The 19,909-nt window shown below is 36.3% G+C and overlaps 2 protein-coding genes across 9 annotated transcripts in view; both read right to left on the bottom strand.

Moving 5' to 3' along the window:
* LOC129426619 (uncharacterized) overlaps positions 1 to 11,778 on the bottom strand; it is a 64,090-nt gene extending 52,312 nt beyond the window's left edge. For 7 of the 8 annotated variants that reach the window (XM_073863788.1, XM_073863793.1, XM_073863791.1 and 4 more), the window contains exon 1: positions 11,625 to 11,778. The gene's annotated coding sequence lies outside the window, so the exon portion shown is untranslated. The remainder of the gene's footprint in view (positions 1 to 11,624) is intronic. The other variant, XM_073863789.1, reaches the window with a different exon arrangement.
* A 2,137-nt stretch (positions 11,779 to 13,915) lies between these two features.
* The window catches only part of kcnh2b (potassium voltage-gated channel, subfamily H (eag-related), member 2b), a 187,717-nt gene continuing 181,723 nt past the window's right edge, over positions 13,916 to 19,909 (bottom strand). The window contains exons 13-15 of the mRNA XM_055183131.2: positions 19,455 to 19,644; positions 19,076 to 19,244; positions 13,916 to 18,882 (exon numbers count right to left, since the gene is read on the bottom strand). Coding sequence (XP_055039106.2) covers positions 18,691 to 18,882; positions 19,076 to 19,244; positions 19,455 to 19,644 — 551 coding nt within the window. The 3' untranslated portion in view covers positions 13,916 to 18,690. The remainder of the gene's footprint in view (positions 18,883 to 19,075; positions 19,245 to 19,454; positions 19,645 to 19,909) is intronic.

Genomic DNA, 19,909 nt, shown 5'->3' with positions numbered 1-19,909 from the left:
TTTAACTTTAAAATTCCTTTTTAAAATCTGCAGTATGGGAATACCTTGGGTATCCGAAAATGGCCCTGCACTTATTGCTTTTCCATTTATGCTAAGAGGAAGTACAGTTTGGTATATTTTTGTTTAATCTAAAAAGAAATAACCTATTCCTTATTTTAAACAGATCTGAGATGTGCAGCTTTACTTTATCTTTATTTTTTTTAAATGGTAGACTCATACTTTTATTTCTTTTTTTAAGTTTGATACAATAAACCATATGTCCAATTTATTTAAGGGTCATTATAGCTGATGTTTCTATAATAATAATAATGATTGTTTAAGCATTTACCGTGAAACCGTGCTATTTTCTGAGACGATTATCATTATCACGTGAAAATCTCATACCATTACAACCCTAAATGGTACACCTATTTATCCAGAACCATTTCGGAACAGGACTTCCGGTTAGGTTGCACGTTTATCAAATGGGTTTCCCTTATAGCTGCGCTACTTTTCCATTGTTTCTTTATATAAACACGCATTAGACAGACATGTTTGACCGTTACGTGCACGACTCACATCTTTTGCAACATCTTGTACATGAGCACAACGTTTTTAAGATATTGTGTCAAGTAAAAAAATTACATTTTTCACAGCGCAGCTCATCACAGTGGACCAATCAGGAAACCACAGAGGCGGGATAAGCGTTTTTTACAGTAGAAAGTTGCATGGCAATTTCCATTATTCTTTCATTATGTTTTATTTTTATTTATTTAAACCAAACAGGTGTTTGTTTATAGTTAGGGATGCACCGACAGGATTTTTTTTGGGCTGATACCGATGCCGATACCGATATTGAACACTTGTATACAATACTATACAGTTGGTCTAATAGCTAGTTTATTTCTGCATCAAATAAATTTTACTGAACATGGATTGGATCTAATTAACATTCAACTGACCAACATAATAAGAGAGGCACAAATATAATAAGACAGCATGACAACCTTCAAAGGTGTTTTTTGCTATTCAGCATTTATTTTATTAACAACATTAACTCATTTTTGACATATAATGGATTTCTTTATGCAGTTAATTAATAAACAATCGGTATCGGCCTTTCTCGTGCTATTGCCGATATGCCGATGGTTTCAAATTCATCAAAAATCGGCCGATAAATATCGGTGGCCGATAAATATCGGTGGATCACTCTTTATAATTGTTTTTAAAAATGTAAATGTTTATGTTTACAAATGTTGATGTTTACAAACATCAATATTAAACTATAAGTAATAAGTGTACCAAAATCAAACTGAATCATGATTAAAAACCATGATTTTTGTGTACAGTTACTTCCCTAATTGTAGCTTCTATAATGAATAATTAAATAACCCATTAACAAAGAAAACAAAACACATTAAAAAGCAACACAAATTCAAAACCAGCATGCAACAGCCTAAAGCAATCCAAACATACAACACGGATCAAATAAAAGAACATTAAATGTATTTTCTTTTCCCTGTTCTGAAAGTGCATTAAAGACAAATGTTTTTAGAAGAGATGAGTTTATTACATCTGAATCTGAGTATAACATCATCTACATGACACACAGGAGAGCTCAAATACACACAGTACATTAACACACTATACACACTAGGGATGGGTATTGGCAAGGGCCTCACCATACGATACGCATCACAATACATGCGTCACGATACAATACAAAACGTTGCCTGTTGCGATACATTGCAATACTTTTTTTTCAAAAATGTAAAAAATAGAGCTGAATTTGCTTTGAAAGCTGCATGTGTTTTTAAATTTTCTGCCATTTTCTCACTCCCGCTAACTTCTGAGACATTGTCCGAATGGCCGTATATGACAGACAACAGGGCAGCGACAACTACAGCAGCGACGGAGGAGGTCGTTTGACGCACATAGAGGGATTTTATGGGTTTTATAATATCGATAGTAGAGATTGATATATTGATACACTATTGTGGAAGAACTATCATGATAGTTAGCTGTATCTATATTTAGTAGGCGAGGTGACTTGTATGTCCGAATTAATAGTATGTCCGAATAGTAATAGAATTTCTTCTCTTTACTTACATTGAACAGGTAAGTCCAAGGAGGCATCCATATCGTTCTGCAGTATTGATAAACTATAATAGCAGAAAGGGACAAAAAGCACTAGCCTACCAACGCGTTTCCACAACGCGTTTTCATTCAGAACACGTGAACCAGCTGCAACGGACAAGGAGATCAGTGATAACGTAGCCACTGTGTCATAGACATGCATCTCAACTGTGTTTTGGCCTTTCAAAGACACATAACCATCAAATACATGCAGGCATCAATGTCTTTTCTGAGTATCTGAGTCTTGTCTCTAATGATTTTATTGTTTACTGTAGAGTAAATGTGCCCACCACGGGTGGTATAACTGCTTCCAGATGGCTTAATGTAATTTAGGGTAAAATGTCTGTAATTTAGCCAAGTCACACTGGTTAACTTCACCAACACGTCTTCAGCGATGTCATTACTTTTGTAATCTAACCATACCTCATTCCTACACAACAATGCTGTCTGGATTGGAAGCTCTGCAGGTTTTAAAACAAATTTCTGTGCTTGAAAGCATTCATAAAGATTTTACAGAAGTAAATGTTAAATGGACTGCATTTATATAGCGCTTTTAACAGACCTATGGCCATCCAAAGCGCTTTACAATTTGCCTCACATTCACTCCCACATTCATACACCGACGGCAGGGTCAGCCATGCAAGGCGCCAGCCAGCTCGTTGGGAGGAACTGGGGTTAGGTGTCTTGCTCAAGGACACCTCGACACTTGGTCCGGTGAAGCCGGGGATTGAACCACCAACCTTCCGGTTTGTAGACAATCTACATGAACCACTGAGCCACTGCCGCCCAGAAGGTCTGATTTGTCCTCTTATTTTAAATAATGAAATGCAAATGCTCACAGGTTCCTGTTTGGCTAAAATATCTTCAAAAATATAATACATGGCTCTTAAAAATGTTGCATATCTGTATTTTATATTCGACTGAGTCAGCTTCTCTGTTCCTTATATAACTTATGTTTTTCTCTCTGCTAATAATCACATATGCTGTAACACAACGTGATGGATCAAACAACAACTGTTGACAATACGCTCATGTTTTACTCTCATAGGAGAGTTATTTTAACCTTTTGTAAAAAGCTTTTAAAATGGAAGAGAGTGCCATGATCATTTAGTGTTTTGTTGGACAATGATGAACCCCTGAAGATCATACGGCACAATTAATTTACATTTCGCCCAACTTTGGTCAATCTTGCTTCCATATGCCTTCAGATCAAAATGAATTTGACTAATTTTAGTCAATAGTCAATTAATCCTTACATAATTATTCAATCATTTTATTGATATTTAACAATGCCGAAAATACATAGCAGAGCTGCAACTAACAATTATTTTCATAATCGGTTTATCAGGCGATTATTTTCCTGATTAATCGACTAATCGGATAAAAACATAAATGTTACTCAATTCGATTTTTCATTGACAACAAATTTCATTATCTTTTTTTATCTATAAGTTGTTGCAGCCCTACAAATCCAGCACAGACATTTAAAGGAACGGTTATCGCCTCATTGAGTACGAGGTCTGTTATGAGCACAAAACAGCAATAACACAAACTAAAGAATGTAACAGGAAAGCACACTTTCCAACCATTCACAACTGTGTTTGCATATTTGCATAGAGTATGTTTCTGGCCTCAGGGTGTGTGTGTATGAGAGCCTCCCAACGTTCCAGGAATGCTTGAAATTCCCTGATGTGACACCACTGCCAGTTTGGTGGAGAACTCGTCTGTGACTCATAATCACAGCTTAACCCAACACTAAACACACACACACACACACGTTAAACACACTGAACATACAACACCTCTGTGTCTTATCACAGTCTGCACAAAGAACGAATTTACTATTTACACCCTAACCTCCCTCTGGGTCATCTAATGATCAGTCAATGATCGACTCTTTAACCCCTCATCTTACATTCGTATTGTTTTTCCGCCTGTTTCACACGGCAATGAGGATATAAAGAGATGAGCCGTAAGAGATCTTGTGTTTCTGTGGTAAAGCCCCTAAAACATTTACTGTAGTAAAATCATAACACAGGCACTGAATGTAAAATGTAAAATAATGTCAAAAACAAGGATGAAACTGATAACATTCACTTTTGACCAGACAAAAAATATTTTCTGTACTTCCTATATAATGATATTAAAGACATGGAGTTTAAGTCTCACTGGAGGATTTATGAAACACACACCCAGAGCATGAATATCAACAATGTCACAGTTGTTTGTAAGTGTTCACTATGTAAAATTAAACTGGCTATATACTGGTTATATTTCCATGTGGTCATTTAAAAAAAGCTGATCTAAAAACAGCTGACGAATGTCCAAAGATCTGTGTACCAACGTAAAACAAATCACTGTGTCATCATGTGTAAATAAGCAACTGAACGGAGTACAAACCGTGTATTTTACTGATCCAGGACCAGTGGACATATCTTGGAAGATATGGAAGCTCGACTGAGACATCACACGTTGATATTCAATGAAAACGTAGGCCTACTTTAACTTTAGGAACTTAAAACTTCCTCCCCAAATCACTGAGGATAAACCACACAAACAGCTTCCTTCAATGTAATATATGATATCTGTAGTGTCTTTTACAGACTTTAATGTAAAATATACATGAAAATTAATCTGTATGTTTTTCGGGTTGTTTTGGCAATTCAGATCACACACTAATCAGTCCTTCCAGAAAAACGCGGAGTTTTTTTGTGATTGTTGCGGGCAAAAATCCTCGATTTTGCGGCACGTTTTCTTAAAGAACGCGATGGAATATGCGGGATATTTATGCAATTTATGCGATGGAATTGCAGGAATTTGCGAAAATTGCGGAACTTGCAAAAACTGCGGAAACTTGCAAAAGCTGCAATGATGTTCACGTCACATAATCACGTCACTTCATAACGTTCCCATGGCAATAGAGGACAAGGCTGCGCTTTTGGGAAGTAAATGCAACATTTTTCAACTTTCTGCTAATATATATGTGACTTTTTGCTACGAAAATGCGGAGATTATGAAATCATGCAAGCTCCGCATATTTTGTGCGCGGAAATATGTAATTAATGCGGCGAAAGTGCGTCGTATTTGGAAAAAATGCAGCCCCGCATAAATATGCGGACTTTGGCTGATTATGCAATATATCGCGCGATCGCACAATCGCGTTTTTCTGGAGGGACTGACTAATTAGTATTTCGAGTTTCAAGAACGAAGCGAAACGGATAACATTTATTATATGCGGTGCTCTGTAAAAATGAACCAGATAACTGCAGATGGCAGTTTTTGTGAAGTATTGTTAAATTAAGCTCGTAACTTTGCACAGTCAGCAATAAGGTATCAAGTCAGCTCATGTTAAAACAAATAATGTTAAATTCAGATATTCTTGTTAGATCCATCTGTTGTTATTACCAGATAACCAGGGAGCAGCCCCAGCATTATTGAAGTCAGAAGAACATGCTTTCACCGGAGCAAGTAGGTTAAATAATATGGGTTTCTTTCTCCACAAAAAACATGTCGAACTAAATAAAAAAGATATTCATATGCTGACTGTGCAGTCTGTTATGTAGATTATGTTTTTTTGTTCGCTCTAGATTAGGATTAGTGTGTCCCAAATCACATTAAGAAAAAAGTGCACCGATATATTTATGAGGCCGTGTCACAACTGCTTGCAACATCCATTGCTGCATAATGTTTGGACAACCAGTGTCCCCTACCATTATATAAGGGGGGCGCCCCACCCTCCTAACGACTCGACCCGCCCCCTTGAAGGTCAAGTAAATTTGATTTGGTTATCCAAGAGAACAATTTATTATTTTATTAAACAAACTAAACAGCCCTCAAGTAATGTTATTTATCTTATTTCCATGATGGCATGTGTTTTCTGTCTGTGTTTGCGCGTTTACAATTATCCAATTGAGTGCGCACATTTATATTTTACTTTTCGTCGGCTTAATTTACTGCGCACGCTCTCTTTCGTGTTGAGTGCAGCGCGCTCCTCTCTCTCCGATAACTGAAAAGGTGACGGTGTTTTCAAAGACCGTTCCTCTGTATACTTTCTTTCTTTGCGTAAACACCAACAGTCATGGATGTTACTGACAGAGAAGACTGATTGAGTTTATCATGACTCCCACATCACAAATCAGAATTTAACCCCTGTATATACATACCCAACCAACCAACCCCCCCCCAAGCTGTAAACCTAGGGGGAACACTGACGACTATTTATTACATCAGTCATTCGTTAGAATTCGTGTCTCCATCTGTTGCTCAAATCATCAGAGGATAAATGCTTTTGAAAATTGACATGAATCAGCAGTTTGGCCACAACTCATCATTAATGTCCAGCTGGAGTCAAGAACCCACCGCTGTCATGCGTGTCTTTCATATGTAAATGTGTTCATAAGATAATGCTATGACTCAATTTAAATATGCACCTAAGATCGAAGCATATGACTACTTTATAACAGCACAGAATACTATCAGCAGACACACCGACCCACAATCCCCTGCACCTAAATCTTTCTTAATAAATACTGATTCTTGGCATAAGAATATTGATACAAAAAATACTGATATACTTTAAAATATCTATGCACCCTCCAATAAACATACTACTACTGTTCAAATCAGATCATGTCACTAACTATAACTCAGCTACTCATTGTCAAACTCAACACATCATGACAGGACACATGGTCAAGAGTCCATAATGTATAATATCAACTCTCTCTCTCTCTTCTCTATCACTTGTTCTGTTCATCACATCAATCTCAAATCTCTCTCCCGCTCGGGCATCATGATGATGTTTTTTTGGAGATGTCCCAGCGGATGATTGGGAGTAAAGCTTTGAGATTGCTACGCTATGGCCAGTCAGAGAGATTACACATCTTCACTAATCTATCACAGTCATTTAGCACAAATGCTCAGGAGGGGCAAACAAAACCCTACGAGGGCCGGATAACTCCATAACGCTTACATCAAGTAAAATGTGTGTTTTAAGGGAACAATAGGTATGGATCAACATTAGGGTTGCAAAAATCTGGAAATTTCCATGGCTGGAACTTTCTAGGAAATTAACGGGAATATGTGGGAATTAAAAGGTTTAAAGAACAGAAATATAAATATATGCTTAATGCGGCTTTCACACAGGACGCGGTGTGCGCTGGGCTCGCTGATGGGTTCAGCGCAGCCAGGCGATTTGCGCTCTGCTGGCCAGACCACAGTAGGCGGACCTACCTGCAACAAGCTACCTGACTTAAAACACACCTGACATGTCAACCTGAATTGCTACGCGTTTCCATGACACGGCTTTCCTTCCGATGTCTCTGTAGGAGCGTAAACTTGTATTATAAAGCTCCAGGAATTCCAAACACACACAGTATAAGCTTTTCGTCCATTTAAATTTTTGCGCTTGTTTGAATGCCCCGTTCCTATTGGCCGCGCGGGTAATCGTCACAGAGCGCAGCGCAAAAGTTAAACTATTTTGAACTTTGACCATGCCGTGAGCGCAAGCTGCTCTCCGCTGCGCTCGCGCTTTGCTCAAAATAACAAACCGCCCTCGCTCGGAGTCGGCAGAAGCCACTGAAATAAATGGGTTTCACACACCGCGTCCTAAAAAAAAGCCGCACAAGCCATTTCCTGGAGATGCGGGTGTAAATGGTACTTCTTCTGCAGGCCATATTGAGTTTCTGCATGAAAGCGCCCTCTGGCATTTGGATGTAGCAGCATTTCACATTAATTCACTAAGAAGCATAGCAAGCATCATCTTCATATATGATATATAAAATTCCCATGAATTCCTGTTAAGTTTCTATTTTGGAATATTTTCAAATTCCCCAGATTAAGTCCCCATGAAAAGATACCGGGAATGCCCATTTGCAACCCTAATCAACATGCATACTTTCAGGTGACGTTTGGTCTTAACCAATCACATACAAGAGAGAGAAATGATATTTGTCTCCTAATCTCTACTCTGTTAGAAACAATAAGAGCTGTATACATCTACACTTTTTTAATGTAATGTATTGAACATCAAAACCCTGGCAATAAAAAAAGAAGCATTAAGAGCACACCACCCCCTCTATCACTTTACAGTAATACATTATTAATGAGGAATCATTCAGCTCCACCCATAAATCCATGGAAACCAAGAGCAGCTCGCAACACATGAAGATGAGACTATACAAATCCACAAAAAACTTAACACGTTAATAACACAGCAGTTTAAACTCAATCAATTACTATAATGAAAATAAGACACAACTGCAAAACTTAATATATTAAATCCATCCATATTCTGAACCCACTTCACAACAGGGTCACAGCATCTCGGTCACAGACAGGATACACCCTGAATAGATGGCCAGACCATCACATGGTATAAATATCTATTACATACACTTCACAATCGTGCTTCAATCCAAAGGGACTAACTAGACAGTATGCTATGTAGAGAGCAACGCAACAGAGACATGCAATGACCTCCAACACACAGTTTACATAATCACACACTGACAGATCAATAACAACAACTACAGATGGGAGGACATTTACCATTCACATTTTCTCTCTCTCTCTCTAATGTTGGGGGTGTTTGGTTTGTGACTCAGCACTCCTTACACACAGACACACAAACACACAGAGACATACAGACAAACACAGACACACAAACACACAGATTTCTATAACTGTTTACATTTACACCTTTATGAGAACACATGCCTCCATAGACACACCCTATGAAATCACTGAACTATGATCTCTTCCTTGTAAATAATCTGAGCTCAACACACACACACACACACACACACACACACACACACACACACACACACACACACACACACACACACACAAAACATGCATGTCAAATAAACTATTCGCTTTTTTCTCCACTGATTAAACTATGGTTTAGTAAGGATTAGTGCTTCTTTATGGCCTATAACAACAGAACGGGCAAGAACTGAATACAAAAAAACATTATTGAATTTACTTTAAAGGCATTTTCTAAATCTTACATTATGTTTACTCAATGATCAGTTTGGCGTACAAAAATAGATCAGAATCTATAAACTCACTAAGACAAATATAATAAAACGTAATATAATCAAAAAGAAAAACTGATGAGTGTCTGAATGTCAGCCTTTACGTCACGTATACCGCACAATAAACGTGTTTTCACACATTCAGCAAATCCAGCAGGCAGACGTCTAATGAAATAGAGTTAACATTATAATGTGCAAAAACCAGGACTCATTTTCTCATTCAAAGGAGTGGGATTATTATTACTCAGTGGAAAAAAGCATAATAGCTATCTGCCTCTTCTTAAGCCCTTTCCACACAGAGATTACGGAAAAAACACGAAAAATGCATCCTGGATCTTTTAGTTTTTTGGTTCAATGATTTTAGGAATCTGTGCGTGCATTTGCACACATACTGTAAAGATCGTGCGTGTGTCTGCGCGTATGTGTCTGCATGTCATTCAAAGAGAATGCATATCTTTTTCTGGGACCATGTATATTTTTTAGGAAGAGCGGGCCTTATGCTTATTTTATGTGAGATTATCTTTTGTGAGAAAGCCACGATCAGTGTTTTTTGACATTAAGAATAAAATACGTGTTTTCTATAACAACCATAAAATATGTGTCTGTATTGCATATTCAAACCTTACCATTCCATAATAGACTGAGGATACTTTCAATGACTAAAAAACTTAAGACTAGACTAAAACTCTTATGATATTTAGGGGCAGTTTCCCGGACAGGGATTAGACTAGTCCTAGACTTAAACACTTTTAAGAGCTCTCTAAACTGAAAACAACTTGCACTGACATATCTTAAAATACATCAGTGCCCTTTGTTTTACCTCAAAATGCACACAGGTACTGTTTTTAGTAAGGCATGTTTGTTAAAACTAGTTATATTTCCTAATTATACTAAGGCCTAGTCCTGGATTAAGCTAATCCTGGTCCGGGAAACCGCCCCATAGTCGACTAAAACTAGACTAAGACTAAAAGATTTTGGGGCGGTTTCCCGGACCAGGATTAGCTTAATCCAGGACTAGGCCTTAGTTTAATTAGGAAATGTAACTAGTTTTAAACAACATGCCTTACTAAAAACATTACCTGTGTGCATCTTGAAGTAAAACAAAGGGCCCTGATGTATTTTAAGATCTGTAAGTGAAAGTTGTTTTCAGTTTGGAGAGCTCTTAAAAGTGTTTAAGTCTAGGACTAGTCTAATCCCTGTCCGGGAAACCGCCCCTTTAGATGACTAAAATAAGACTAAAACTAAATGTTGTGTTATTCAAAAGACTAAGACTAAATCAGAATTTGCTGCCAAAATCAACACTGCTCCCATGACGCGAATTTCCGCATGAATGTCTCCAATGACTAGAAATTCACGTGCGAATAAAGCAAGTAAACTCAAATCTTCAAGCGTCCAACTACACGCGAATAGCACATTTTTGCCGCCTCTACCGCGGTTGGTGTAAACGCAACATAAGAGCTGAACCAAAACTTGTTGAGATGACAGGCGTCCTCACTACGGCACGCCCCTTACGTCATTGTTTCTACCTCTTGTTGCTCTCCATGAATTTTACGCCAATGTTACAAGGTCCTCTTTACGAAGTGATCCCAGAACATTTACAGGACGCGTTTGTGTTCACACAGAAGCCTCTCTGACAATTTTACGGAAATTTTCTGAGACCAAAGTGCTGTGTGAATGAGGCATTAGAGCATCCAGACTGTCACCAACTCTCATCCAGACATGCAAATGAATCAAATAATTATAATATTACAACACTTATTTAACACACTATTAAAATAAATTAATTCTTTATAGACAATTCTTTTCATCAAATTCAGTTTCCGGTAAAACACAATAATGTCAAAATGATGACCACATGTCATCATGCAAGATAAACCAGTCTGTATTACAACATTATACAGTGATCACACACACACACACACATATGATGTGTGAACTGATCTGATCAGAATGATCTGATTCAATCTGATCAGAGGTTACTACACACAAGTTCAGTGTGTGTGTGTGTGTGTGTGTGTGTGTGTGTGTGTGTGTGTGTGTGTGTGTGTGTGTGTGTGTGTGTGTGTGTGTGTGTGTGTGTGTGTGTGTGTGTGTGTGTGTCCTGTCAACTCGGCAACACACTCACACACACTTTATTCACAAATACGCACTTTACACACAATACACCGTCACTTAACTACACACACTTCACTGACACACACTTTTGTCACAAATACACAGACACTAAACTGCACACACTTTACTGACACCATTGTACGCACTCACATGCCCACAAAATACACAAACACTTACACAACAACTCTTCAAACACACACACGCACACTTTATTCACAAACCGTTCACTCACTCACTCACTCACACACGCTCACGCAAACAGCCCTGCGCCGGCGCGCGTACACGTCACACTTTCGGTTCGAAAAGACGAATATAAATAACGACATTACCGAACAGAAATGCGTTTATTCTCACCGTTTTCGTTGAGTTGTGAGAGTTTTCGCGCGTGTGTCAGCGTTGCGGCCTCGCGCTGATCCGCCCTGCGCTCTTCACTGACCGCAGACTGCCGTCACCGCCCTTGACAGGCTTAGCCAATTACAGAACAGAAAAAGATAACGGATAGGTGTTTCCTCCAATCACAAGCCGGTTAACGTGTCTCCACGTCTGATGTCGCCTGTCCAACTGGCGCACTTTTGACCGACAAGCGTCGCGGGCAATGAGAGAGTTTGACTCCTTATACGGACCAGAGTAGAGCAAATGAATATATAATTAAACAAACTTTATATTATATATACAATACTTTAATATTCAATGGTTTATTAAACCGAAAGTTGCAAACATACATCATTTAACTCTATAATTTATAAATGACTGTACTTTAGTTTATGTCGTGTTTTATTTTGGGATAATGACCGGAAGAATGTACTAAAACTCTTAAAGTATTAATATGTAATATTTAGCAATATTGCTCCCATAATGCATATTTTTATAGAAACCAGATTACTTGAAGTGAAAGTGAAATCAATGGAAGGTTGGACGTCGCCACCTGCTGGTCAGATTAAAGTCTCACGACTCTTCTCTTAGTTTGATTAGTGTGAATAAACTTTACAAACAAAATAGATTCATTAAAATATATTAAATAATATTATAAATTAATTAAAATATTATTATATGGATAAGGAAAATAAAATGACAATTTAAAATAATGTAGTACAGTGTAGTAATGATTTGTATAGTGTTATTTTATTATTTTGTTTTATAAACACACGGTAAGACTTTTTTTGATAGTCCACTTTAGACATTTTACTAATTATCAGTAACTTTGCGACTACTTATCAACTACCAATCTTTACAGTATTACTAGACTAATCTAATAACATTTTAATGATGATCCCTCAATAGACATTCAACTATATCTTTGCAAGTGCATATAAACTTATTCCACTAACCCTAACCCTTACAGTCTACTTATACTCTAATGATAGTTAGTTGACATATAGTTGCAAATTAATGAAAGTTAGTTGACATGTAGTTGCAAAGTTATTTATAGTTCGTAGAATGTCTAAAGTGGACTATCAAAATAAAGTGTAACCAAACATCTTGAATTGTTTGAGAAGGAACTGTATTTGATTTCGAATACAATTAAGAAGATCTATTAACATATTATTAGAGCCTAAAATATTTTTTTAAACTAAAACTTTAACCCGAAAATTGCATGGAAACCCGTTGAATGAAATCATTTTAGTTTTTACACAGTGTGAAACTAAACAGGTTAAGTGTTATTAACATAGAACATTTAGTGGGTGTAGCAGACAAATCAAATTGGCATTAGTACTGTTTACCAAAAAGCATTAGTTCACATTATGATTTTTTTTGAGGATATGTTGTATAAAATAACTATTAAGTTATTAAACAATTGTGTTATAAATGTGATGTTTATTTCATTGTTTAAGTAGCACTGAAAAAAATGTTATGTTGAATTTACTTAATTTTATTATTGCAAGAAGATGCACACAATAAATTTATCTAACTCCAGATATATTTTTTAAGTTGAGTGTACTTATAATTTATCAATTGAGTGTACTCATATTTTATACGTAATTGCAGATTAATTATATTCATAATTGTAGCTAAACTATTTTAAGTAGAATTTACTTTTTTATGTTAAGTACACTAAAATTAATTATGTGCAACCAGATCAATTTAATGGTTTAATCCAATCGTTTTTTAATCTCTTATTCTATCTTAACTAACTGCCACATTATGTTGAGCAAAGTAAGAAGAGACTCAGTAGGTCTCAGTACTGGCATAAGCAAAGTTATTGCTTACCTTATGATTTTCATCATGTCACCTGTTGTCTATACACAAGCACCACTCTTCTGAATGATGGTAACTGCACAACCTGAAACACTAACAAGTCTTTCTTTTTAGTTAAAAACACAAAAAATAGTGTTTCATTTCAAATTACACTCTCTAAATGCAGTCCCATGCAAAGCATGTTGGGAAGTAGAAGTCCACTGCCTAGTTAGTTATATTTACTTAAATAATTTAAGTAGTATCAACACAAAATTTCTTTCTTACCATGTTGGGTGGATTTTACATGATACAATTAAGAGAAATTTACTCAACAATCTGTTAATTTAGAATTACTTACATTTTTGTGTTATTTTTACATACATTTTTTACATATAATTTAATCATTTCTTTTAAGTTAAATTTACTAAGGCACAGAATCATTTTTTTCAGTTGATACACAGTACAGTCACTTTAGTCATTTTCAAAGCGGTTTATTGAAATAAATATTTAAAATTTTATAAAGTCAGTAGTTTATAATGCTAGCACACAATCAACATCTGGAATTTCTGAAACCTGTAAGAATTCACACTGAGATCATCAGAGATCAGTCAGACATTCATAAATCCAGACCTCAGTAATGTAAGAAGAGTACGCTTTTAAAAATAAAGGTGCTTAACAGCGATGCCATGAAAGGAGCATTTTTGGTTCCTCAAAGAGCCGTTCAGTCAAACTTTCTTCATTTTGTCTTTACCTTTTTATAATCTGAAGAAGCTTTACTCATCACAAAGATCCTTTTGTGAAACCGAAAGTTTCTTAAGATGTTTAAAGTATTTATGGAACCATGTAGCAATAAATGATTCATCTATAGCATCGTGAAGCACCTTTATTTTTTAAAAGTGTACAGAGTTTAGTGTCACAATGTCCAGTCTTCACAATCTGGAAGAAGATTAAATGAGCTGTGATATAAACAGTGCATCAGTCTACACATTCACTAATTCATCTGCAATCTCTTACCGCTGGAAAACCTCAGTGCAGCATGCAGATCAAATGTGTTCATTTATCTTTGTTATAATATCATGGTACTGTATATATATTTATATATAATATAGAAGAATTCATATCATTACATCATTATTAGCAGAGTTATTCACATGATTATAAAAAAAAGAAAAGTCAAACATAAATGTATATTTCCTCTACAGTTTCTTTTTTCAGCATTTCTGAGCATGCCATGGAAATGCGTTTCTGCATAGTGTCAGCTATAGGGATGCCAAGAATTCAGTTATATTTAAAAGATTTCCTTATTTACAGTAAAATTGGGAAGGAGAAAAATATCAATCCAGTGTAAACGAGTTACCAAAATAAATTAAAACCCAAAAGCTTGAAAAATCTGTACACATACAGGACGTCATTTAATTGAAATGTTCCTGGTAGACTTCTTAAGAAAGCCTCTTTTCAGATCAAAGCTGTACAATGACAATAAAGGTATTCTGTTCTAGTCGTCTGTAAGGATTTGTGTGTGTGTGGCCTGTTTTACATCATCTTTAGGTGATGGTTAAAGGGCCCTTGGCTTAAAATCCCTGTAAATAGACCAATGTGAGATCCGGTGTGTAAAGTGCAAAGCCAAACACCAAACACAGAAGTTTACACTAGAGGCAGACAACAAGAAAGACACAAAACTATTACACATAAACTGATTTCAGAGAGAGACACAGAAATAAAACGCTGTGTCTCTGGAGCGTCTCTATTCATGCAGATCTGAAAAATCACCTCTGAATTCACAAAATCTTGTTGTTTGGACATTAAGACAATAATCTGTTTTATCAAGGTAGAAATACAGGTCAGCTGTAGTCACCTCTGCCACAGATTAAGAAAATAACCTGGATTACACACAACCCGTACAGAAAGTCACATTAATTTCACGTGCAAATTCACATTTTTGTGTGAATCCCATGTGAAACACACGTGAAAAACATGTGGAAAAAATTGTCACCACATTACAAGTGTTTTTTACATGTGAAATTCATGTGGTTTTTCTGTAAGGGCCATGCCATAATTATAAGCTGATTGAAAGTGTCGGGACAGTGTTGGGCAGTAACTAATTACTAGTAATAATATTACTCTAATAATATTACTTTCTCTGGTAACTAGTGTAACTAATTATTGCAAAAAATTGTAATATTACAGTTACCATCTAAAAAAAATTCTTAAAAAATTGTGTTGTCCTTAACTAGACACATCTCTGTGTTATTATTAGAACAACAATGCATTTTGTATCGTTTTAACACAACTTATGTTATTCCTTTTATTTATTTTAACCCAAAACGTGTTAAATAGAATAACACAAAACTTAACAATGAACACATCATTTCTTAAAGTGTAGTTACTTTGTAACAATATCATCAATGCAGGAACTTTGCTCTTTTTCATTCTGCCAATAGACGGTTTCATCAGACTTTGATGGAAAAGTAATATAGCTAATAGTGTTATTACTGTTTGTTGGGAGTGATGAGTAAAATAATCACTAACTAGTAAATAGTAATGAGGAATATATTCAATTTTTTGAGTTACTAGCCCAACACTGGTCGGGACAGTGTTTGATTTCTCTGTCTGTGTTTTCAAACATTCAATGAACTTCACAAAACTGGTCAAGAACATAGATCATATTTCACTCCAAAAGAAATTTCCATAAAAATAAAGCCTATTCATCATTAAAGGGGACATTTCACAAGAATTTTTAAAGATGTAAATACATCCTTGGTGTCTCCAGAGTACATATGTGAAGATTAAGCTCAAAATACCCCACAGATAATTTATTATAACATGTTAAAATTACCACTTTGTAGGTGTGAGTGTGCCATTTTTAGATGTGTTCTTTAAAATGCAAATGAGCTGATCTCTGCACTTAATTGCAGTGCGGTGATTGGATAATGCAGATTAAAGTGCAGTAATATTATAATAGAATCCCCTTCTGACATCACAAGGGGAGCCAAATTTTAATGAGCTATTTTTTTCATGTTTGCAGTGAATGGTTTACCAAAACTAAGTTACTGGGTTGATCTTTTTCACATTTACTAGGTTGATAGAAGCACTGGGGACCCAATTATAGCACTTAAACATGGAAAGTCAGCTTTTTTATGACATGTCCCCTTTATTGATTTTATTATTTTTATTTATAAGCAGTTTAGTTTCATGGTAGTAATATTGTTCTGTATATTTAAATAATAAATACAGTGACTGTAATTGGGGGGGAGTGTCCAGATCTACTATTAATAGTAATGATCTAAAAATAGGCTTCATACTGAAATCATCAAATATATATTGTAATATTATTTTTGAAATTTTGACTGAAATGTCTGACATTGACTGAAATCTGTCGTGTGTGTGGCTTTGGTTAAAGTTTAAAGTGCTGAATGTCTCTAACCTGCTGTTGGCTCTCAGCTTTTCACTTTTTCATTTTTTTCGCATGCTTACCGTGATGTCACAAAGATAAACATGGATCAGTAATTTCATTCATGAAACAACATTTCTTTCAACCAATTAGATTTCAGACACACAGAAATGATTAACAGCATTCTTAATTCAGTCTTTTTGTCTCTTTTTGAGGGTAAAAGTCTGAAGAAACAGGTAAGCTAATATAAAATCTGCAGAATAAATTCAGATTTGATCCGATGAGCAGACCTGAGAGAATCTCTCTTTCTTACTCGTAGCTGAAATCCTGATCAATAACCAAACGAACAAACAATTAGCTGATCTAATTCTGCTTTCAGTGGGCCTGAGTTTAGATCTCAAAGGCTTACAGATGGTTTTTACACAAGAGCTCACATGTAATCGCAGGAATAGCAAACCGAGGTTAAAGATGATCCAACATTAATCTGGGACATAAAGTATTTTAACAACCAAAAATAACCACAAACTTCATTTATAAAACTCATCCAGTTCACCAGCAGGATTAAACCTGTGACCGATCTTAAACCATGAGTTTATAAACAACTGCAAAACAATCACTGTGCACAAGAATGAAAACAAAAACATGAAATAAATATGTGCAAATTTCAGCATTCGCGAAGGTAGATGGTAAAATATAACGTAGTGCTGCTTTGATCTGTTATACATCATACATACACATACAGATGTACTGCCTCTTTAAACTCTCTCATTAATATTAAATATTATATTTGGTATCCAAATAAAAACACACCTGTTAATTCGACAGACAGAATAATACAATCTTTGTCATCTTTCTCATGTACGGACGGACGCCTGCGAAGAATGAACTCAAATTAATAAATGATCATGCTTCCCTTAGATCGCTTTATAATATTACTGTCATTTTAATATAATTATAATTATAAAATAAATGATTCATTTAAAAGTGTAAGTTTAATATCACATGCTTAATAACGTCGCTTTAAAATTATTTACTTTTTCAGCAGTCCACACGTCATACAAAAACGAAACTAAAATCAGGTTTAATGAAGCGTCGAGGTTTGAGTTTACCCAATATTGATCAAATCAAATATAAAATGGGCTTATAATGTAAAAGACAAACTTTTACAGTGAAAGTATTTGGTTAAATCTATGCTTGATTTTGATTGAAATGATTCTGTATTGCTGAAGTAAAGATATTGTGACTGAGATAAAAATAAGCTCTGTGGGAACTTTAGATATGACGTGTGGATTTCATTTCTTGCTCAGTGCTTGCTTGGATTTCCCTCACTGGGATTTTACAATGGGGTGGTTTTAAATACCCACTCCCCAACCCATCAATCACCCAGACCCAGGGCAATCCAGCCAATCCAGTGTGCTCAGGCGTGGCCAGAGGCTCCGCCCTCTTCATGGATCCACAGCAAATGACATGACAGGCAGTGATAGACAGACAGAAAACATCAGGTTATTATTGTTATTATTATTTTCTTCTGTTAGGCCAGCTAACACTAACAAGTTCAGTCAGTTTGTTGTTTGGAAGCGCAGCAGACATAAAGATTAAGAGTCTGGAAAAATTCAGTGCAAGACATAATGGCTACTTGATAAATTAGTAATAATAATTATTATTCGTTTACGGATATCCAATACTGGACGACAGCCTGTGTGTGTGTGTGTCCTGTGACACTAAACTTCATCTCCAGCTTTTATCATCAGATGTGATTGAAAACATCCAGCAGAACCTCCAGCGTATCTCTGAGAGGAGAAGCTCAGATGAGATGTGTTAGAGGAAAGCGAGAGGATTGCCGTTGTTTTCTCCTTAGCTCCCGGGGTCGGAGCCGTGCTTCTGCGATGTCCGTAAATCCGTCGATGTCTGGGGTTCCTGTAAGGAGAAGCGGCGCTGAACGTCCTGGAGGTTGGAGAAGCCGGCGTGAGGAGCTTCAGTCGGACTGAGCAGAGGACTCTCTGAAGGGTTGTGAAGTTCTGTGGTGCTGCCCAGAGATTCACACGACTGCAAGAGGAAGATACACTTGATAAAACTTACATTTGCTTTTTATTTTATTTGATATAAAGCATTTGGGCATATTTTATACACAAATCTAATTGGGATGGTATCCCCCTGCATCCCCCTTTAAATCGAGCACTGAGTATAGCATTTCCAAACCTTGTATGTCTTCTGTACACGTGCGTGTATGTGTTGTTACCTGTGAGAGAGATGCCAGTGTGTCAGACTCCAGTGGTGTTACAGACTGTAGGAGTCGATCAACCTGCGGTGGAGACGACACGCTGCTGTATGCAGGAGGAACCAAAGTCATCTGTCTCTGTAATAACGCCATGATCGCACCGATATCAGACGACATGCGGCTCTCCAATCTGTACAAACACACACATATACACTTCTTTTACTAAGGTCAAGTTGGCTATTGTCTGAAATATTTTAAAATGGTTCTGCCCAAGTTCCTGTAATGCACAACCTCATGTGTCGCTTTATTTCACTGTGCATGGCTTTTATTACAGTACACATGAATCAGCAATAATATAATCCTGATGTTTGATTTCAGTACTCAGTTGTGTTGGTGTCACCTGCTGATCTGTTTCTGGAGAAGGTCCAGTCTGTTCTCCATGTGACTGCGTTGTTGTCGACTGATGCTGTGCAGAGGGGTGCTGGGATGCACGGGGGGCGATGACAGATTACATCGATGCAACTCCTGATACTGTCTGCCCCTACTGTCACCCCAAAAACTGAAGATATTAGACACACCTGAGAATGCACCTGACAAACACAAACAAACATTATTATCATTACTGACATAATATACACATCTATCCTTACTAGCTGCTAGTCCACAGCTTTTTGTTCAATAATTTATATTTGTTTCCATTTTATTAATTTTTAAATTATGAATGTAGAAAAAACTGAGCAATGAATGTGAAAGATATTTTATAACTATGACAAAACCATCTAAAATCATTTCAAATGTTTTAATTGTCACACAAATCTTTTCCACAGATCTAAGGTCAGATGAATTGACAGGTGC

The sequence above is a fragment of the Misgurnus anguillicaudatus genome, chromosome 25 (genome assembly GCF_027580225.2).
Source record: "Misgurnus anguillicaudatus chromosome 25, ASM2758022v2, whole genome shotgun sequence".
Lineage (NCBI taxonomy): Eukaryota > Metazoa > Chordata > Actinopteri > Cypriniformes > Cobitidae > Misgurnus > Misgurnus anguillicaudatus.
This window is presented reverse-complemented; position numbering and strand designations above follow the sequence as displayed.